This window comes from Ciconia boyciana, chromosome 3 (genome assembly GCF_034638445.1).
Source record: "Ciconia boyciana chromosome 3, ASM3463844v1, whole genome shotgun sequence".
NCBI lineage: Eukaryota > Metazoa > Chordata > Aves > Ciconiiformes > Ciconiidae > Ciconia > Ciconia boyciana.
In genome coordinates, this window is record NC_132936.1 from 94,666,032 (window position 1) to 94,689,613 (window position 23,582).

Consider the following 23,582-nt stretch of genomic DNA (forward strand, 5'->3'; position numbering starts at 1 on the left):
GCTTGAAGTAGGGAACAAGACAGGATTACTCAACACATTGACTAGTGCAGGGGGAACAATTCAGATGATGGTAATGGAAAAAAAGGTGTTTAAAATACAACTTAAGTTCAGGTATCCTGAATCAGCAGGTTCTCAAATTCACCTACCTTCCTGTTAAATCCAGGGGAGAGGTGGCAGGGCAAAGAGGGAGGTGCAATAACTTGGCATTAGTATGGATGGTTAACATTTGATGCTATGAACTTAAAAGTAGTTTGGAATATTTGTACTTTTACCACAAGTCTTTGCCATAATAAACAGTTGATACATGCACCCAAAAAAGCCCCTTTAGTTTCAGTGAGATGTGGGTGCCTGCACTGAGTAAGAAATGGTCCCTTAGTCCAGACAAGCTGTAAGCTCTAACATTCCAGGGTGTGTCGTTTGATACAGTGTATTTTCAAAAGCCTCAGTAACTGGGAAGATGAGTCAGTAATGAAGAAAATGCATTATTCCATCCACACAAATTCTGCTTTTGTAATTACATGCAATATTGATGGAATGTAAAGCTTTCATACAACATAGCTTTTATAGAGAAGGTTGATGTTTTTAGAGGTGTTCCGCTTTCCCCTAACCAACCTTTGAATTATTTGAGACACTTTATAAAATCATAGGGCTTTTTTTCGTACTGTATACTATAAATGCCAGAAATACAGCTACAATCACTGACCTTCAGCTGTATAATGGTAAGATAAAAATTTTCAAAACCTTTGGGCCTGATATATAAAGCTTTGTACATCAAGGAAACTTCACTTAAGAGTGAAGACCAAGAGTATTCGTCTGGTTAGTCCAATTCATAGGCTTTTTTTTTTTTTAATTAAACCATGTAATACTTTTTTGTTCCAACTAAAAGTGATGACTCAGAATAAGATATTCACCTTTAAGGAACAAAAAGCAGTACAAGGAAAGACGGATATGACAGTCTGTCTCATTGGCAGCTGAGAGGAAAGAGGCAGTTCATTCAAAAACTCTTTTTTTTCTTTAGGCCATTCTGTCACTATTATTGAGGAGGCTTCTGGACCTTCTAGTGTGCTCTGGGATGAACTGTTCATGGTGTATTACAGAAACAAACCCTGCCTGCATTGTGTGACCAGTTTTAGTATAGGTGTTATAAAGGAGAAATGAAAGCTACTGCAGTGTAGCTACGATTCTCTTGCACAGTAGCAAAAATACAAAAACGAATATAACCTTTATTCTTCTGAAACTGCTAACAGTGATGGTTGTATTGCTGTAGCTGGTGGGTAAGCTGTGATAGGTGAATTAGTTAAATGCGAGCTAGAACTGTATTTGTGTCGTGAAGCTTTAGGGAAGTGTTGGTACTGATTTGCAACTAGTAAGAAAATATGATTTTAATAGCAAAAGTAGTTTGAAATTGTTGGGGAAATGGGAGGATTTGCGTTTTTTTTCCCTCTGTTTTCTTTTTTCCCCAGAAAGAGTATTGTAACAGGGAAGAACTTGTTTTATGATGTTAAGGCATTTAATTTCAAATGTGAGGGTTTAAAGAACCATGTGGTTCTCAAATACGTTTAGAAAGTTGCCCAGAGAAAATGACTATTAAGCAATATATCTTTGTATTGTTTTGTACTCTTAAGTTACTAAAACCAAGAGCTGACTCCATGAGCTTGACCATTGCAATGTGGTGTCTCTTGTACCATTTCTAGTCAGTTTAGGGTTTCCAGAGAGCATGTTTCACAAGCCATAAATTGATGATACTAACAATATCCTTATATTCTATAAATATAGGTATATATATCACTTATATTGAAGCCATGGGCCTTAGTACTTTCTTATTAACTCAAACATTTAATCTGTATAGTTGACTTTAGCAAAGAAGCTGTGTTATCTTTTTTAAACTTTAGGATATAGGAAAACAAAATTTGGTCATTTCTTGTGTGATGCATAGAAAATTAAAAGCTTTATCAGTGCTTAGCAATTCTGATAATTCTAATTCTCAGGTGACTCACAAATTAGCTTTTGAAGAAAATTTAATCCTGAAGTCTGAAGCTTCAGCCAGTTGAAAAGTCTTAGGTCTTCACTTATCTTTTTAAAAAGGGACTGCTAAAAGAAAGACTCTCTTTTGCTTTTTTTTTCTGTCTTGTTGTTTTAACCTTTATAGAGACACTTAAAGGCTTTGAAATTTGTTTTATCAATAGAGCTGTTGGGACTGTCAAACCACATCTTTGCTTCTGTTGAATTTAATAAAGTCTCAAGAGCAGAAGTGGGAGCTCTCACAAACCTTTACTGAGGGAGCAGGAAGTGAGTTGGAATATATGGTATTGTTCACTTTAGCATTGCTCAGGCATTTTGTGAATGCCTCTCTTATTCTGTTTAAAGAGATGAAATATTTGTGTTTGATTTCCTGGATATATATATATTTTTTTTGGTCATAATACCTCCCAGTGTGTTCATTCTCCCACCTTCTGATTTGGTAGTTCTTATACTGAAAAGAAAAGCAGGAAAAAATAGCCCAGAATTCTTGTAATGTAGTGTAAAAAGGAGGCAAACAAATACATTTTTGTGTAGCTTACTCATATTTTCTTTTATTTACTGGAGAAATTTTCTGGGTTATTTTGCATACGTCATACTGAATCCTGTGATAAGTTATAAGATTTTTCCTGTTTCTCTTAATACAGTTTTCAGCATTTTTCCCTTCTGTGAATAATGTAAAAGACCACCACATCAATAAATGTATTTGGTTGCTATGTACTACTGATAGGCTCTTAATAGTACAGTCCAATTTTTGTGAGTGGTATTTGTTCCCTATAGATTTATTCGCAGACATTGCAGGCTGGATTATCATATAGTAGTGCCCACTGCAGATGGCATTCAATGCAGTCTTGGAATACAAATGTAGGCAGGCTGTGATTTAACTTGGATTTTGCAGAGCTGAGGGGTGATCTTCTGAACTTGGTCTAAGTCCTGCTGTGACTCATCCATTGGTACTGAAGTGTGGTAACCTGTTTCTGTAATACATTTCCTTTTATGCAGTGAATTCTCATTAGTGTTTCTAGTGGTTCAGCTGATTCAGTGTTTACAACAGCAGGAACCCTTGTGTGCTGATAGTTTGAGTTATAAAATGTTTCACAGATGTTAGACTACCTAGAGAATTATAAATGTTCAGTGCAAACTGGCAGAGATGGTCAGAGTGCAGATTTTGTAACACAGCAGAAAGGCAGTATGCTAACTTCTGTCCTGTGTGGGTACTTTTCTGTGATGCCTCGTCATCTTAGGGGTCGCGGGTACAACCTGTTAGGTGGTTATACCTACAGTATATTTGCAAGTATATAGGGTCATCAGAGTTTTTATTGAATAAACAGTCAATTTAATTTTCTGACTTTGGCTATGTGTGAAAGCCAAGGGGAAGTGAGCACCACCTAATATAAGATGAGCAGTCTCTCCCTGACTTCCTTTGGCATTTTTGTATTGCCATGTGTGATTTTTTTTTTTTTTTTTGAGTTCTGCAGACTTTTTAAGCCAAGAGTTAAACTGAGATTTGGAATCCGGGCCACATTCTCTAAGAAGGTCAATTAGACACTGGAACAATTTGCCAGTTCTTCATAGGATGTGCTTGAGAAAAGATAGGTGGAATATTTACTATTAAATAACCTCCTGTATTAGTGGAGAACACTGTGGGACACAGCTGGTCTTTCTTAGAAACTCTTTCAGAAACCCATACCTAGCTCATACCAGAAACTTCTCTCAGGAAAATAAGTGATTTTTTAGAATGCTTTAAGAATTATTTTTAGAAGATATTTTTAAAGTTGGCTATAGTTGCATGCATATCACAAATCCTGCATTATTTCTTTTGCTCTCAATCATCCTAATACTTTTAAGAAAATAAAGATTTGAGTTCTGATTAGAGTATATTGTTGTTTTAGATCTGACTGCCCTTTCAGCTGATAATCAAGTAAATAAGCAATAGGGTTTGATCTTCATGCCTCTGGTTCTAATTTAACAAATTCTGGGGGTCTCCAGGTTCGATGGGTGGTAGCTGGAAGTATGCCTGTGGGTAAGTGATTTGAATACGTTTGTAGTAGATTGGACACAGTACTGATTGACAGCATAAGGAATTATGTACAGGGTGTTGTTCCTTGTCAGAGATAATAGTAGCAGCATAGAAACTTTTACAGTGATGAGTGTGAGTTAAAATTATTTTCCAATAGTGAGTCCTTTAAGCCTATGAGATAAGTGCAGATCTTCAGTCTAGTAGTTTTTAATGTCCACACTTTATAACTTTGATTTCCTATGCTCTGTTTAGAAGTTAACACCTAAAACTTGAATGCAAAAATGCATATCCTGGTGTTAGTCATGACCTAATACATGCTTTAGTTTGTATGATCTCCTACGTTAGTAAATAATTTGAGAGCTGTGTAGTCTGGCATGGTAGCAGACTGAATATTCTTGTGATCACTTATTTTTCAGTCCCTTATAGTTCAGCTAGTAGAATGGAGTTTGCCTTGCCCCAGTTTACATCTTCCACCTATGCAGGGCAGGTTATATAGGTGAAGGTACTTTTTTGAATAATTTCATGTGTCAGAGTAGTTACATTTTAAGTTTAATAAGGGAGTCAAATTTAGACTGAGGACAAAATCCTTCCAATAGTTGTGATGAGGGTGTTAAAAGCAAAATCAGAGTAATCAGAGTGTTTACCTATAATGGTCTGTGTTTCATTTTGACTTTTAAGATTTTCTTTTTTTAATCTCCCCCCTCTCCTGCCCTGGCCCCCAATGTCATTTATTTTAGTAATTGTCCAAAACTGGTGGATTGCGTTAGATTGTTTGCTAATGTTTTTCTTCTGTATCCAGTTCAGTATTTTGCATTGTTTATCTTGCTCTCTGATAATGAGAAGATTTGGAAGGGTGGGAGTAATGAGTGAAGAACACTGGAGAAGGAGAACTTTCCCGATTATCTTTTCTCTGGTGTTTTTGTTAATTTTTTTAATTATTATTTTTATTACTATACAAAAGACAGGCTGTATGGGGAAAGATATCTGAAAGGTATCTATGGATCTGTTCTTTTTCCCTGATCCTTTCTGCTCTTCCCTGGGTACAGATGCTCATGCTGGAATGTAAGGGATTAATTTTCAGGCAAGCTGCAGTTGAACATGGAGAAGAGAGAACAGTTCTTGATCACAGTCAGAAGCAAAACAATTGAGGCCTCTGACAAGGTCCCCAGCACTTTGGATATTTTAACTAAGAATGTTTTATTGGGATAGCTAGATATATTAACTACCCAATCTTGAATATTTGGGAATGAATTGCTGTTGTTTACTTTTGGAATTTTGAGAAATATAGTTTTTAATATATATTTTGAAGAGGTATAGAGAGATGAAAGATGGAAAAAATAAGATAAACTCAGAATAATCTAGCGTAAAAATGCCAGTGCAGCTCCATAAGGAACAAACTCTTGTCTGTTAGATCCAATTCGGCACTGGTGCTGTTTGTTTGGGTTGGTTTTTGTGTACCATGCTCATTCTATTTCAGTGCCTATGGAAGATACCTCATGCTGTTGACTTCTTATTCAATGCAGGGACTGTGGTAATGACCATATAGCTGCAAAAGAGAAGGGAAAGATTTTATTTGCCTATATAAAAGAAAAAAGGAAAAGCATCTGTATAGTTAACAACAACATTTACATATTATGACTCAAAATACTTTTGTTTAATTGTATCCTTTTGTTTTGATTGTTTCATTATTTACATAGAAAGTTAAATATGCAGACATACATATAGTCAACTTTCCTATTACAGAAAGTTATTCTTTTATCAGGTGTTTATTTTAAAGACTTGCAGTTTTCTCTGTGGAAGAAATTCATAAGCATAGACTTGTAATATGCCACTTTTATTCAGTGAGTCAGGTGCATGTTATCTTGGATTAACATGTGATAAAAGAAAATGCCAAAGACCAGAATACCATCCACAAAAAGAATGCATAGGATACTCTTCATCCTGTTTTTGAAGCAGCTTTACTAATACTTAGTTGTTCTGTATTTGAACTAAATTGTATTGTTACAATTACAGAAAGACAAGTAGCTAGACCTATGGGCTAACTGTAGTTAATGAGAAGATTGAAGATAATAACTTAGTGTTTCCTGTTAGATCAGAGATGGACAGGTTTTAAATCTGTATTTTGCAAGTAACTTTCCCTACCCTGGAACTGGGGTGGAGCATTTAAGGTGCTTTTTCTTCCTGAAAAAACTTGAGTACTACTACTTCTGTTGTATTTGCTCTTAGAGATCAGGCATTTGCATTCAGAATGCTTAAAAAAGCAAAACATCGACACCATGGAGCATTACATTATTTTAAAGCTGTTTCTTATTTTACACCACATAAATTCTGGACACTATGGCTGAAGTGATTTGGGCTCAGGATGTTTATCACAGTGAGGCTGTGCTTTAACGTGTAGTTGTTTATCCCAGTTAAATGTATTTGGAGCGTTTTTCTATTCAAAGTAAAACTGAGAAGAGTTTTGAAATAATGTATCTGGATAAAGTGCAAAGTCGAGGCAGCTGTTCCTCTTGAGCACATGAGTCATAGGATTTGAGGGAAGCAGCACGTTTACTTGCAGTCCAGTTGCTGAACTCTACCACATCATTGAGTCATTAACTTTCCAGCATCCTTTACTCGGAAAGAGAAAGGAGTTGACCAGTGTGCCCTGAGTCAAGCTCAAGTCTCAGAAATCACATTGAAAATGTAGGGGGCAGTTGAGGTTTTCAGACATTAAAATATCCTTTGTATGCTTAATCCTTTAATCATGGCTTAAAAAACCAACCCAACCAAAAAAAAAAAAACCTAAAGAAAAATATCCTTTAGGTATCATGAAGAATATGTTGAGTGTATGGATTACAAGTGATAGGGAAAGCAGAGATTCTTCTCAGGGGCAGCAGGAAGAGAAACAAGCATAAGGATGTACTGCGTGCTCTCTTGTGTAAAGGGTTTAAAACTTACATGGTTTGCAGTGTTCCCTCTGCTACTCAGTCTCTCAAGCACTTCCATTTCATTCTGGATTTCTTGACTTAACTGTGCAGTCCCGTCCCCCCCATTTTAGCATTTTTCTTTTAATGGGATGATTTAGGATGGTTTATAGAGCATACGTCATTCATAACAAGTGAAGGTAGTTTTCATGGCCAGCATCCACTGTGTCTTAGAAGCTCCTTAGAAAGCAACTTTACACTGAACACTTCTCTGAAAAGAAGATGCTGCTTTGATATAAACTGTCAGTGGAGCTGTAGGTAACAACTTATCGCAAGTCATCTTTCACTGAACTAATGATGCTTAGTGCATGGCTTCTTTTGTATTTCTTTACTTGTGTTTGTGCCTAGGTGCATATTTATGGAAAAAAAAATCCCACCTTCTTCTAGGTTCAGATTACTATCTGGTTTTGTATAAGTCTGTCATTGTCAGCCTAACTCTTGCTTATAGTGGTTTTGGTTTTTTTTTTTGAGGGCTTGTCTGCCTTTTTTAAGCAGCATTGCCAAACATTTGTTTGTGTTGGTTTGTTCCTTGAACTCTTTATTGTAAATTTTACCTGATTTTATTTAGGGTTTTTTTAGACATTTCAGAAGTTGAATGTTTAACACAAACATCTTGAGGGAATTGTTTATAAGCAGTTTTATGCTGGTTAGAAATGCCACATTCCTTGGAATTATGCTGAATGTTGGCTTTGTGGTAGAAAAACCAGAAGTTACATATGAGAGGAGATCTCAAGTTTAAATATCCAAAGCGTTCTTCTGGGTCAAAACTTTGTGTCAGATGTTAGTGCAAATATTATTTTATAACGTTGCTGCAGTATAGCAAACGAGTGGCACTCTGTTTCTTTAACTCTGGGGTGTTTTTTGAGGCTGGGAGTCTCTGCTCATTACCCGAAAGATGCAAAGTCTGGTACAGACTTCTACCTGAGAGCTATTAGGAAGTTGACCAAAATTTCTGAGTGACTAAGATAAGCATTCAAACCTGCTTGTGCTACTAGCAGGATAGTTCTGGATTGTTGAAATACAACTGACAGAATTCTGCCAGAAAGGACCCTAGTGTTTTTTGTGCTGATTATGATGAGTTAACTGTGGTTTATTTCGCTTCTAAAAGTGACTTTGTGTGTGTGTGTGTGTTTGTTTGTTTCTGTTTTTCTTTCTCTCTTATTTTTTTTTCATTGTACCAGCAGGGCTGAAAGGCTTTCTGCCAGTATAGGAGGATCTGCTTTTAGGGATGTTTTGTTTAAATAGTTAACTGGCAGATTGCTCCTAGTGTAGACATATCCTTGATACGATTCATTTCAAATTCCTGAAGGAAGAGCTGAAGTACTCTTATTCTCTAGAACAGTATCATGACATGTGACTACAATTTCCCACCAGGGAACTGAAAATGACTGTGTGTAGTCAGGTGTAGAGCCAGCACTGACCGAAGTAAGAGCTGTGTTGCTTCCTGACTGTACAATTGGGTACAAGGCTAGCTGGGATGGAAGAAAGTGAATTTCCCGCAGTGAACCTTCCAGCTAGCCTTTTGAAGACTTTACTGAAACCTGTTTTAAATGAGGAGGAGGAAAAATGCCTGCTAACTTACATGCTGGTAGCTTCTTTTAGATGTGTGTTTATGAACAATGTAATAAGATAGGATTGCAGGCACCTTGTCAGAATTCTTCAACTGCTTTTCAAGAAGTGCTACAATTCTACCGGAGCATGCTATTCCAGATGGGTTTGATAAGCAAGGAGTTCAAAGAACTGTAAAACTGAGATTGTCAGTCATTCACAAAAATACACTGTTATATTGCTGCTTTTGGGATGGCTTAGGGAGGTCTAGACAAGTGAGGTATCCTGCTGGACAGCCTGCTCATTACTGAATAGGACGTAGCTCCTTACCAGTCCTGAAACAGTGATGCTTTCTTGCTTTGTCCAAGGCATACTCTTTCCTCTTCTTTCTGGCTGCTTTATTTCTGAACCTAGCTTTCTGTGCTTTAACTCATAGAAATGAATATTCAAAATAATTCTTGGGGTTCTTACTCCTCTGACTCACATCTTTTGCATATAGTGCACCTTCAAGTGCTTTCTTTCTCCATAGTTGGAATGGTCAACACTTTAAACTCCTTTTTGCTTGTGTAATGTTTGACTTGTTAGACATTAAAAACAGATCTCTACAACAAAGGAGTTTATCTTATAATTTTGATATTCTGCTAGCTTTTGAGAGAACACTTATGGCACAGTACTTAAACCAGACTTTGTTAGTGTGTTTTGTTAATACTACGCAACAGTATTTTTTTAACTGGTTTACATAAGTTGTCCTTGTAAATGTTATTTAACATGGTCTTTGAAATACTTTGAATAACAAGGTCTGTGAAGTACTTTGCAAGGCTTCCCCCTTTTTTTTTTTTCTTGTGTCATTCAAAAGTTCTAACCATTCCAGGTCTTTATAATGCCAGGTGTTTTAAAGTATTTTTTTTGCCAAAGAAAAATAGCTTTGATTAAAAAAAGAAAAATGCTTCTCTATGCTTTTGCATAAAGAGACAGATTTGGCTTAAATTGAGCAAGAATTAAAAGTTTTCCTCTTTTTTTTTAAGCTGAATCTAGTTGTTCAGGTCAGGAAGTATTGGAATAGGTTTCCTGGGGAGGTTTGATATATAATTAGCCATGCCTTTAAGTTAGGGGACAAAATGGATACTTTCTTGAGGTTTCTTCCAGCTTCTTTTTTCTAAGAATGTTTTACTATTTAGTATCTATTACTGACCCTGTGGTAAAAGAAGTAACACAAATGGAATAGGCTTTTGAATGCTGTTTATCAGCAGAGCGTTGGAGTGTCTGATCCAAATAAAAAGATAAAGTTGATATAATTTCATATTGTAAATCTGAAGATGATGATTGTGTTGTCATAGGGCAATGTTAGTTATTACCTGCAATGCACATAAATAATAATGTCCTTGAGGAATTGGTGGAAGGTGGGTAGATGAGAACTTTCAAATTTTATTCCTACTTTTCTATTAAAGGCCTCTTGGACTCTATTAATACTTAGTATTTCAACCTTTCTACTGTCCTTTAAACAGTAGGCTGCACATCTTTGTGAAAAAGATTTTGAAGACTTGCAGAGGAATGTCTGGTATAGGATTTTGCTGCTGAAATTTTTTTTTAAGAAAGTGTAGAGATGTATTTATGGGAATACGAAGCATTTAGCTTTGACTGGAGGGCAACAACTTTGTAAGCTCAGCTAGAAACCCTATTGAATCTGATCTAAGTTCTTACAACCTGTCTTACCTAGTTTAGATGCATTGGATTCTTTGCAGTTCATTGTATGAATTGCTGGAGAAGGCTTTAAATTGAAACTCTACCAGTGCTTTTGTGTCAGAGCCCATGTCAGAGCCCATATGTTTTGTATAAGAGTAAGGAACTACTTTGTTGCTGTGTATTTTCCCCATTTTTCCGTCTTGTGTATTTGTGCTCTTCTCTGGCCTTGTTGTCAACAAAGCACTTCAGTGTCTTTGTATATTTAAAACATAAAGAGTGCTTCAGCCACAAAGTTTTAAAAGAATGCTTTAGTGTAGCCACTGAAAAAAATAATAAATCAAGATACAGCTACTTCATTGGGATGCATCAGCATATCTTTTGAGTGTGGAAAGCTGCCAGAAGGGCATTGCACTAGTACACTGTACGGTGCATAAAGTTTACCCTCCATTTCATTTCAAATTGAGGTCAAAATGATGAGGTCCTTACAAATGTGTGACTCACTAACTGAAGCATCATTTTCAGCAGCTTACCAAAAATCTTGAAATGATAAGCAACACTTAAATTGTTTGTGGTGAAGATGAGGAGTCCAAAACCAGAATAGTCATATATCTTTAAAGTAAAAAAACCTGTAGTAGTAGTAGTAGTAATAATAAAATCTTACCCATAACACTTTCCTAATTGATCTAGAATTCTTATCACTAAGCGTATGGGTATAGAACAGCTGCTGAAGTAGACAACATTGCATTTGTGGGATATTTGATTTCAGATTTTATTTCACTTAAAAATCTGTTTCTGAGTGTATGTGAATGTTTGTGGTTGCCAAGTTCTCTGTAGGTCCACCTGCATTTGACATGCTCCACTTCTGCTTTCATTTGAAAATAATTTGGCATACATCATTCTTGAAGAAAACTGAGCTGCCTCAGTCTAAAAACATGAATAATTGTTTAAACTTTCCAAAAAACCTTGCCTGTATCCCGTTAGCAAGATCATAAACAAAGGAGGAACTATAAACATCAAATACGCAGCATATATGAAATCAATGAGGTGACTTCTGATTTAAAAAGTAAAATGGCTTTCTTCAGAAGCTAGTGTACAGGATATATAGAACTTTCAAAGGACAATTGAGGGTCTTATTAACACAATCTAATTAACCTCCTTCCTGTGCAAGGTGAAGTGTTATATGCTCTAAGCGAATGTTGAAAAGTGTAAGGGAAATACAGAACTGGATCAATTTTCTTCTAATGATAAATAATCCTTCTAGTCTGGTTGGATGAAAGTAAACACATGTGGGCTATGATTTTGCTTTTGCCGTGTGCCAGGATTCAGCTCGGAGTTAGTTCTTCAGCAGAGTTATAAACCTTCGAAAATTGCTTTATAATGGAAACGGTGACAGGCCATTAACTACCGTAGTATAAATGCATTGATTTAACATATGTATAAGTTGTCCTAAGTTGCCAAATACATGAAACAGTATGTGCTGAATGTATAGGGAGGAGGCTTCATTGTAGTTTTAACTAATTAATGACATGATTCATATTATGTTAACATTTCTCAAACATACGGCCCCTGACAATATTGGACAGGTATCATTCAGGGGCTAAGATATATTTGTACTGTAGTGACACTGCAATCCCACTCTAATTGCTATACTGGAAGGGGACCAAAATGCATTTAACATGATGCATTTAATCACCAACGCAATTATAATGCAACCGAAGCAGGTATGTTTTCCTACTACCAAGTCATAGGAACTTCTGAATCATAAAGAATCATTACTAGATATGCTGGAAAACCTTGTTCCCAATAAAAATGCAGAATCTGGGATTTTGCAGTCACATTTGTGACTGCAAAATGTGACCAGCATCTGTGGCTTACATATCTTTAAAACTAAATGTCTACTGCATGCATGCTATATGAAAGTATTTTTTTCCTCCAAATTCCTTATTCTTCCATCCTCAAAAGACAACTGAACAAAAATTATTTTCAAGAATTACTATTATTCTGGTGGTGGTTTTCAGGCATTGAGAATATACACTTATGCTAGAATCGTTACTTATTTTTACTCTGGTGCAGCTGCATGATTCTTGCTATTGGTGGGCATTTGCATTAACAATGCTAGTTCACTATTACCTTAAAAAGTGTAGGAGACCTAATATAGACGAAACTGAGCATTTTCTATTGCCCTTTGGCACTTGTGTGGATTTAAGCTAGCATTAGTTTTTAGCATTTCTGTGGTGTGTGGTTTTTTTCTTTTTTTCTTTTTTTTTTTTTCCTTTCCTCTTAAAGATGGGAATGGGGAAGCTAGGAAGTGCCTGACAATCTGCTGGAAAATGTAGGCTTTTGTTACAAAACCTCCAGTGTTTATTAAGTATGCCTATATAAATTTGTTGGCAGAAATTGTTTTCATTAGGGAGGCTGACATCAGGCAAATTTCTGTATACTTCTTTTTAATTCTCTTCGAATGTGCAAAACTTCCATGTGTAATTTGTTCTTGAACCTTCAGATTGAGATTTGTCTTTTTTAGATTCTGGCTATTCCAATCAACTTCTGTACATCTAACAGTCTTGTCTTTGAGATTTATGGCTAGAATATCACCTTCATTCTCTAGATATGGTTTTGTATTGATAAAATAATTTACTGGGAGAGGGGGAAGGAAAAACAAACTTCCAGTGAAGACAGAGTAGAATGCACATTGATTTGAATGGTACCTCACAATGGTATACTGCCAAATGTCAAGAAAGAAAAGGAATAATTAGTAGAACGGAGCACAAATTTGAGTAAATAATTTTCAGTGGTTTTAGTGGAGTAGATAAGGCCACACCTTCAGAAGAATGTTCTGGAAGTAACATATGAAAATGGAATCAGGGAAGCAAGCAGAGGGGCTGAATAAGAATCTTAGTTCTTTAGTTTTATTAATTAGTTACATATCAATACACAGGATTCGACGTATGTTATTTTTGATGCTTAGTGCCTCTCACTGGCTCTCACTTTGCGTTATCCATCTTTAACCGGAGATGCAGATGTTGATCTCACTGAAGTTAAGACCTTACAGTGATCTGCATGTGCATCTATCTGAAGGCTCAAATAGTTTCTTTTGCTATGGAGATTTGTAGGCACAACAGTGCAAGTAAGGGATAATGGTTTGAATAGCCTCAAATGTGTGTTTTATTTTTATCCTTACATGTGATTTCCTACATTATTCATTGCTTAAAGTATAAATACGTTATAACTTCTAGGATTTCCCATTTCTGTAAATTCTTTCCTCTTTCAAAGTCCCTATGTCATTGTTACTACTTTCATGTCTGTGTTGGTAAGGGAGTGGTTTTTTTCTTTGGCAGTGAAAGCACTTTTAATACCTACACTTGTTTCAGACCGAGTCCTGGGGAATTATTGCATGCAATCATTCTGTAGCCTCTGGGGTTTTCCAGCTGGCTGGAAGTATCCTCTGCCTTTAACTTGCTCTACCACTTGACCTTCTGAGCTTGCTTCACCTTGTGGTTTCCAATCTACATAATAATTTTGTGTCACCCTTTAGTTAAATGGTTTCTTTTTGACAGATGGAAGTACCTTCAAGTAGGGTTTAACTTTATATTCTGCCTTGGAGATAATACCATTCTATTTGACTTGATTTATCCATAAATATGAATGTCTTTCTGAATACCAGCTTAAATTATGTACAAGTGGAGATTGTAAATTACCAGTGTAAAACTGGCTTTCTAGAGATATTGTACATATAAAATGTATACTGTAGTAATTCTGGATTAGGTGCTGTTAAGCATGAAGCTGACTTCTATGAGGGAAATCTGGGAATTACCTTAATATGCCCGGTTAAAAACTGGTCATTTGATAACTGATTCACAAGCATGTCAAATATCCCTGACCTAACTGCAAGAGAAGGGTGTAGAAATGTTGGGTGTCAGCCTAAAGACTTGCAGTCTAAAACATGCAATTCTCATTGTCAGGACTGACTTTGAATTTTAGCTTCACTGTGCCTTATTCACCTTTACACTCATGATTTTACTGTATGTTCCTAGAAATCTGAAATTTGCTTTCCCTAAAAGTCACCTGCTCTAAGTAGAGTTGGCTGCTGCGACCATCTCTTTCCTATGAAGTGGAAGGAAAGAAGGCTGTGTCATGACCAGGACTGTACGATGCTTTAGAGCTTTGAATGTTTCAAATAAAATTACCTCAAGAAATAACAGATATTACAGATGTATGATATATTTGAGAAGGCTATCAGGAGCAAAGAAATTTTATATTTTGGTGTTCCTGGCTGGCAGTATGAGTTTCTGGTGAATGCTGGAGTCACTGGGAAGTATTTAATGTAAACCAGCGATGTGGTTAACAAGATTTACTTCATAGAGAAAACAGCAATATGCACGTTTGCTCAATTTTAAGAGTCTGGTGAGAAAGCCCTTGCCTGCTGTAAAGAGGAAATCCCAGCAATGAGAGGAGGGATTTGCAGTGTAACAAAGAGCTGTCAAACATAGATTTTTACTTGACAGACATTGACATGACTCTCAGATAATACCTAGTAAGTTTGATGTACGTAAACTGCTTAATGCATTTTCTTTGTAAAGCTTTTGCTCTAATTAAATATTGCACTTTCAAAAAGGGGCTGATTGTTGATCAACCCTGTTACTCTGTCTCTAATAAAAAATGCCATTTTCTTAGTTCTAGTTTGATATTGATGGATCTGCAGTGACATAAGTGACTGTGTAAAAGAAACTAAAAGACAGAAAAAACCCACTCAAAGTTTAGATTCTCATCTTATGTAGCAGCCTCAGATTGACTTGGATGACTTAAAAAAGCATATAAAAGGATCAGAGAGAAAGTGATCCTTGAAACTGTGACAGTGAACTGAAGTTATTTAGCTCACAAGGTCACTTGTCCAATAGCACTGTCTTTTCAGAAAATCGTTTTTTTGTGTTAGAGTAAATGGCAGCCTTTTTTCTTTTTTCACATAGCTGTATGTTGTGTGTGTGTGTGTGTTTTCCATTGTTGGTGTGCTGATAAGTAAATATTATATGAGGCTTTGGATTGATATTTAACAGCTGAGATGGCTGATTATACCACTGAAAACATTTGTCATTGCCCGTTCCAATGTCATCAATATGAACCATCTGAACTCTGCCTTTCTTTTTCTTTGCTGCCCCTGGGGTTTAATGGCTTTGCAGAGAAGCTCCTGCCTGGCATATTGAGCTGCTCCAGAAGGTCTAACCCGTAAGCAGTGAGTACTGAACTGCAGCACACTAATGCTGTAGGTGTTGACTCACCATGCTGTTTTAATTGCAGTTCTTTTGAAGGTAGATAATCTGTGCAGACTGTCAACATAGATATTGAATTTTGGGTATATACCAATTTGATGATGTATTTGTATGGCTACAAATGCTGTTCTGCTTTTCTTTTCCTGGGAATTAACTTTTCTCCTGTGCACATACTGTTTGCATTTAAAACTAGCTTTCATGTGTCTGTGGCTCTTGCTATAGCTGGCAAATGCTTATGTCTCATATCTGCAGTGAACTGTGTTCTAGAATTCTTGAGCCTGATGTAAACCAGCTTTCAAATGTGCATGAATTGAAAAACATCTGTAATGTTTTGATGTGACTAATACTAAGATATGATTGACCAAGTCTGGATTTACTTTGTTACTGGAAAGTCATTCAAAACATCCATTTGCAAACTTGTGGGGGGCAGGGGGGGAATTCTATAATTCTGATAGATGTGTTCATTTGTGATATAATTGCTTTGAAAAAATTGTCAAAATTTTTGTCTCGAGTTAATAAGCAGTTTTGATTTATTTATTTTTTTTAATATAATTTGTATATTGTAAGATGCAGATCTCATTTCAAAATTCCATCCATATTTGGCTGGAAATAGAAAACAACTGTTTTGGTAGTCTCAATTGTTTTTGTGTATGCATACTTCTAAAGATAAAGATGCAATTAATTTGGCTAAATGATGTGTTCCAGCTAGAGGCTGCCCTGAGGAGGCAAAAAAGTCTTGTGGGCATGGGCAGTTTTGGTACAACCTTGCCTGTCAATATGTACTTTCAGACCGGCTCAGGGCAGTGTTAATGCTTACACGTGATGGCGGAGCTAATGCAGGAATGCTGAACAAATCAAATATTGGGCAGCGTGCACAGAAACTGGGTTGCTCTTACCTTAAGACATTTCAACATACGGAGAGCTTTTGAGAATATTTCCCAACTCACTTTGTAAAAGAGATGTTGTGATGTTAGAAGAGAACTTTTTGTAAACTGGGAGAAACTTATTCTCCCATAGTATATTGCTTTGGGTAGTTTCATGGTAGCCCTAGAGAGGTCTATAGCCTTAATTTTTTTTTTTTCTTTTTTTGTGGGCCTACTGATTTCTTTATGAGGATGAACACTTGTGGCATAATTGCACAAACACTTTGGAGACATCTGGGAGGCTTAAGATATTGCTGTCATTCTCCAGCTGTGTTTTTCTCAGCTGAAGGTTACTGCCCTCAAAGTTGAGCCACACTAATGGCTCATATGAACTATCCGAGTCCATGTCAGTGCAAAGTCAGCCAGGTTATTTTAAATTACTGCTGGATGCATCTGAGGGTAGTAATGAACAGCTTGAGGTAATAACTTCTTAAGCCATTCCAGCTAGACTTCCAAGAGCACATCTGTCTGTGTCCTTGTAAGTGCAATACTTTCATCTCTCTATTGCTGTACTGTATTCAGGATTTGTCAGGACTACAAAGCTGTTGCCAAGGGGAGTCTAATATTCAAGTGGAATGTATTGGCTCTTCCTGTCTATCATTATTATCATATTGCAATAGAAAGATCTGAATGACAAGTGTGTAACATATCCATTGAATGGTAAAGTAAGCTTATTTTCAAATATGAGGAAAATGTGTGGAAGTCATGTTTTGGAAGCTCTAAATTGGAAAGAGATTGCCATATAAAGTCTCTTCCCCCTGTCCCTGTTCCTAGTTCAGCTACTTCTAGCCACTTATCTTTGATTCCTAGCCATTTAAGTTCTTACGCTCTCTGTACCCTTGCTTCATTCCCCAAAAAACTTCCCTGTATTGATTAGAATTATAATGAATTTTTTAGCTCTATTTTTTTTTATTTTTGCCCCAGGTCCAGCAAGACTATGAATCTCTGTTCCAAATGCTTTGCTGGTAAGTGCAGTAAAAGGTTTTGTGTTTTTCTTAGATTATCAAAACCACATTGTTGGCATCTTCTTCAGGATTTGTGCATGGGTTTTTCTTCCTTCAGTGTGTATATGTAATCAGATTTTCCTCACTTTGGTGCTTCATTTTTTTGCTAATCAAGAACCTCTTGTGTAAATGTACCAAACAAACCTTGTTCTTGAAGTTTATGGAATTCTGGAACACCCTCGAACTACAGAGCTCTGCTGTAAGCACAGCTCTATACAGATGATGTGGCTTTCAAAATGCATAAGTCTGAATTGTAATTTGGAATTTTGTAGGATTTATTTTGTAATAACCTCTGAAATACGGTATGGATAAAAAATGAAAAGGAAAATTTGGTATAGAAAACCTCTTGCTGCATTTCTTTTTTAACTTGCAGCCTTGAACATTAAATCATCAGTAGCTTATCAGTAGGCTAATTCTAATTGCTACATATTATTTTCTTATTGTAAGGTCATTTCTACTGTGTAAAATGTTAGGAATTGCTATTGACCTTTTCCTGTTAGCATTTTCTAGCATTGCCTTTCTGATTTTTATTTTGGTGGTATTTAGTATTGTAAACTTATTTTCAATTGTAATAAAAGTGCTGTCATATTTCATGATATTTAATTTCTCTTGGGGGAACAGATACAATATTAAAAAGTTCAGGGTTGTTTTTTTTTTTTTTTAAACTTTCAGTCATTGGCTTGTCTATGAAACATTACATTAATATTGACCTTGCAGAAATTTTTTTCAAGGTCATTAGTTTCCAAGGCAAAATCATAGAATCTTTGAAAATTAAGGCAAAATGTACCAAAAAAAAAAAAAAAAGCTTTCTTTGATTTTTTTTTTTTACAAAAAATAAATTTTGACTTGTAGATTTCAGATCTTGCGTTCAGCATCACTTCATTAAACAAACACATGGGAAATAAAGATTGTCAAAGGCTGTTAACAAAATGATGCATATCTTTCTGTGGCTGTTTTCCAGAGCCTTGAATCACTGGAAAGGGTATATTGAAGAAAGTGCAAGTCCTTTCTTGTACTCTTTCCCTACTGACTGCTGTCAGAAACAAGCTACGAGGTCTTTGATTTGACTTAGTACAACTGTTATGTTCATATTAGCACTGTAAACAACTCCTGTTTGCGTATCTCAAATGTGGATTTTCTGATTCTGAGATATCAAAATGGCCCATCCCTCATATTCTGGGTTTAACAGAGTACCCAAAGCTTCACAGCCAGCAGGCCAGGCATTAAGCAAACCATCTTTTATTTTGGTTTTACTGTTGGTTTTTTTGTTTGGTTGGTTTGTTTTGTTTCTTTAACAAGAAGAAAAATTCTTGGCTGCTATTCTGTAATTCTCCTAAAAAGCCATTGCCTCTGATCAAGTTCTTTTTTAAAAACAAGGTAATATCTAAACATTTGTGTGATTTAGGGGCGGGGGGGAAGCTTACCTTTTAAAACTTTCAAGACTTTCTTCACAGCCTGTTTGTTTTAATGAAATAAGACTTGAAGAGTTTGAGTAACTTAAAAAGCTACTGCTAGTTGGAACAAAACCAAGTATTGTGGAAAAAGGCAAATTTTCTCTATCTTTTTAGATCTTTAACTACAATTCCTTCAACAAGTAGCGTTGAAATAAGCAGTCCTGTTTGAGTAGTAACTCACACTCTGTCATCAGTCCCACATAAGTCTGGTTTTTTTTTTGTTTTTTTTTTTTTAAGTGTTACTGACATATTTTTAGCCTATTTTTATACTGGGTTTCCAGCCACAGTGTTGAAATAGAAAGATGTATACTCTTGTTTCTGTAAATTTAACCACTACAGATAGCAAGATTTTAAGCAAGTAAGCTGTTGAAAGATGTTTTTCACCATTCCAGGCACTCCAAAGATACGATGTGAAAAAAGTTCCTCTTTCTCTTTTAATATGGCAAGTTATTCATTCAAATGTATTGAAGTAGATTTATGTGCAAGGGAAAATTGGGAATTATTATTTCTCTTGACTGTCGTTTCCTTTCTCTTTTATTTTAGAAAAAAGAAATCCACACAACGAAAAAGGTTAGTAACTTTGTTAAATGGTTTGGGTTTTTTTCACAGGGAATTCAGTCTTCCTATTTTTAAAAAAAGTTTCAGATACACACAGCAGCAAAGCCCCTTGCATTTGTGTAAGCATTATCTTTTTATATAAAACAGGGGAGAAGGGCAACAAGTCAGCAAGAGATGAAGACATTGTTGCATTTTAATTGCAATATGAATTATTATGTGGAGCCTTCCTATCTTTACTGTTTTTTCAGACCTTCTAAACTATGTACAGGTTTGTAAATACATGATCATGAGCTCTTCTTTGTTTCTGCCCTTCCTCTCCTCCCCATCCCTGGTCATACCTTGATGTCTGTGATGGTTAATTAGCATAGAAATGGAGCAAAGGGCAATGGTCGGGGGCTGTCAGTTTGCCTTCATGTTTGACCAAATACTTGTGATTTCTAAATTTATTGTCAAAATAAATTCACTGAATTTTCACTCCCATTCGTCCCCAGATTAAACAAACAGCAAAAGCAACACAATTATGTAGCAAGGAGAGTAGAATTCCTTGTTTGGGCTATCTTTGTTCGTTGTTTTTATATCAAACACTGGAATACTTTTCACAGGTCATTATAGAGATTAGGTTGTTCAGCTGTCTATGGCAAAAGTGAGCTGGATACTGCACAGATATATGCAACCCTTTGCCTAGAAGAGCCCAATGCGTTGACCTAGATCTAGGAGGTTCACTAAGCTCTTCTGTAAAACCACAAATCTGCCGTTCATTTGCCACAGACAAGTTCTTGGCTTGCACATAGAGGTTGATAAATACTGGAGAGGAGCTTGAAGTTAGCTATCCTCTTCAGCCCTCTTTGCCTCCTCTTCACCCCATGTGCCTGTTCCAAGAAAGAATACCTGACTTGTTTTATTTAAGCCCTATACAAGCAGCAGACTCTGAAATGTTCAAGAGCCTCTTTGAAATCATTTCAAGTTAATTGTACTTCTGCAGAGTACTTCACAACATTCTGTCTCCAATTCAGTGCTGACCATGTGCTATCAAGGCCTCAAAGTCTCCAGATACAGTACAAATGTAATCCTTCATATTAAATTGCTTCAAATAAATTTGCTTTTCAGATGGTTAAGGCATACTTGCTTCAGACTTCTCACACATCCAGAATACAAATGCAGTAAAGTGTGGGGGGTTTTTAAAAATCAGAATATAGGCTGGTAAGTGAAAAAATGCAAATTATGGGCAGAGTATCTCCCTTAGTGACACCACATCTTTCGCTAATACTGCAACCTCTCTTCTTTCGATATGGTAAACTGTGAAATCTGAATGATTAAAATACAGGACAGTGATGAGTGAAATTTTTCAAAAGTACTCTTTATTAATCTATCTTTGCTCCCATTAGGTTTATGGAAGTTTTAATATCAGCTTCATGTAGGGATGTTATTTGAGTACTTCTGAAAAGCCACTTTTACAAAGTAGGCTCTTTCAGGCAGGAATTCTACAAACATTCACAAAAACAACACCTGGTACCTTAAGAACTCAAATTTAATTGGAACCTATGGGAACAGTCACAGAACAAACTATTACAGAATAAGAACAAATATTTAAATACAGAAAACTGTAAAACTAGACTTTCTACTTAAATCACCGAAAAAAATGCATGTCTGCCTTTAATCCATTTGATCATAAGTCTAGAAAGTTTGATTTATGTTATGGTGCAATCAGCATTGGAAAGGGGGGGTGCAGGAAGTAGATTTCAGCTTGTTCAATAGTATATGAAGCTGAAGGTAAATGCAGCACTGGATGGTTTGGTGGAGAGATGCACTTGGAAAACTGGAAGAAGATGAAATGATTATTCATGGATTTTGTGAATCAATTTCATAGCCCTTCGGTCTGAAGGTGTAATTGAACCTTCTAGATGTGGGTATCCATCTCTTCTTAATCCAGCTCTGCAGTGTTTATGTTCATGTTCTGTGAAGTGCTAGATCAGCATCACTGAATTTGAGAAAACACTTCAGCCATATAACCCAAGAATTCTCTGAGTATTAAGGGCCTTGACTCTTAGTTCAGTTTTATTTTTAGTTTGAAATCAAACACTTTTTTTTTACATACTGCTATCTTGGTGAGCAAAAATTATAGATTTTTAATCTCAGTCTATCAAGTAGGAGATCAGTATTGCTGGAACCACATAGGTATTGTCAATACATATGTTTGACTCTATGCCAGATTATGAAATTTTGTAACTTCAATAGTATCTTTTATTTTTCTGAATTTGAAAGATCTGATAAGGCAAAAAAAATTAAAAATAGACACTATTATCTTCTATATGTCATCTCATTCGAGAAGTATCAGATTATTCACTATTCTTTCTATTTCCTGAACTTGCTCAGATGTTTGACTGTAGAGTTATTTCATGGTTTTGTGCATCTTAACCCTTCTGCTTTGTTGAGCAGACCTTTATTTTGTCATGCCTAAGTCACACACAGTATTTGGAGCTTACAAAATTGGGGATTTTATATGACTCTGAGTCACTTGAATAACACGATTTCTTCTTCTCTCAGTCTTTGTAAATCCTGGGAGCTATTTAAAACGCTGCCTTGTCTGGCAGTAATAACACCTACTGTAAGCATGAGCTGGCAAAAGTCAGCGTTCCTGCCTAAATAGATTTTGCTGTTAATCAACTGCTAACTTGATCCTCAGTCAAGCTTTCAGCTTGCTTTCTGGAAACCTTTTCAACAGGTGCATCTTGCATGTTGCTAGTTCAAATTTTCTTACCTGTATCCTGTTGTAATGATAAATTATGTTTTATTCAGCCCTTCTCTTCTTCATAAAGTTTTCATTGATAAATGAATGATTAAAAATCTGTTATGTTTGCATTTTCCATATCCTTGTAATTTCTGATGTGAGTCCACGTATTTTAGTACTTTGCTGGAAAAGCAGCAAGCACTTTCAGAAGTTTGAAAACAGCACTAAGTACTAGTTTTCTTTATCTGGACACAAAATGTTTCTTTTGCAGTATGGTATTCCCTTTGTTGGCTCCTAATGGAAACCGGTGCCTCAATTTGTTGCTTCATTAGGCTAGAATTTGTTGCTGTATTCATGTCTGTCTTTGTATTTTGAAGTACATGGACTGCTCGCTACAGAAAACAGCGCTTGCTGGCTGGCACTTGAGAGTAGTCAAGTTTCATCTTCAACTTTTGTTACACAGTCAGGCTGGAAGCTAAATAATTCTTTGGAAAATTGTATAGCTGGTTACAGTGGCAACAAAGATATTTCTAATTTCTGGAGCATGTACTAATAAAGAACGATAACGTTCCATATATAAACATAGATACTGTTTGGCATACACTTAATTTCTTTTACTCTATGTCCAAAGAATTTTTAAAAGGGGAAGGCTCCTAGGGAAAAGTAAACGAAAAGGTGAGATGTATGCTAAGCTTGAGAAAGACAATCACCATGAAATGGAATTAAGAAAAAAAATAATGGATAAATTACTTCAGGTGGGCTTCACTTCTTTATAAGTTTGATTTGCACTGCTGACCCCAAAGATTTTTTACTCTGTCAGGATGCGTTATTCTGCAGCTTTAAAAAAATGTAAAGACCTGAGGAATAGCTCTGTTTGGGTTGTTAGAACAGGGCAATATTTTGTGGAAGGATTAGGGAAGGATTTATATGTTTTTAGTTTACTCCTTTTCCCCTAACCTGTCTTAAAGTTTTGGAGGGGAAATACAAATTAATAGAAAATGAGTTTATTAGAGTACAGTTGTATTATCTAAGCTTAGGATTAATTGTTTTACTTCTGTCAAAAATAATACTATCAACCAAATTATCCAGCATATTTATGCTATGTGTTCCTAGTACTCAATATATACAGGAGAACTGGAAATATTGGAGAGAAGGATACCTGAAGCTTTCTAGGCTTGCTGGAGTTCTAAGAGTTAAATAGAGATCACATTGTGAGTGAAGTTAGTATAATGTTACTTGAGAGGTCCGCTCTTTTCTCTGTCTATGCTATCATGGCATGGAAGTTGTGGAGTGCGGGGCTCCTATGTTGCTTTGTGGTGATACTGGTATGATTTTGCTATGTGTTATCCAGAAAGGCGTTAAAGATGCAGCATGAAAGGGACAACCCTCATCTGCCTGGGACCTGGCTGTGT

The 23,582-nt window shown here is 36.0% G+C and overlaps 1 protein-coding gene across 1 annotated transcript in view; it reads left to right on the forward strand.

Moving 5' to 3' along the window:
- The window catches only part of ZFAND3 (zinc finger AN1-type containing 3), a 146,439-nt gene that overhangs the window by 18,211 nt on the left and 104,646 nt on the right, over positions 1–23,582 (forward strand). Inside the window, exons 2-3 of the mRNA XM_072856700.1 lie at positions 17,351–17,391; positions 19,428–19,454. Of these exons, the coding sequence (XP_072712801.1) occupies positions 17,351–17,391; positions 19,428–19,454 (68 nt within the window). The remainder of the gene's footprint in view (positions 1–17,350; positions 17,392–19,427; positions 19,455–23,582) is intronic.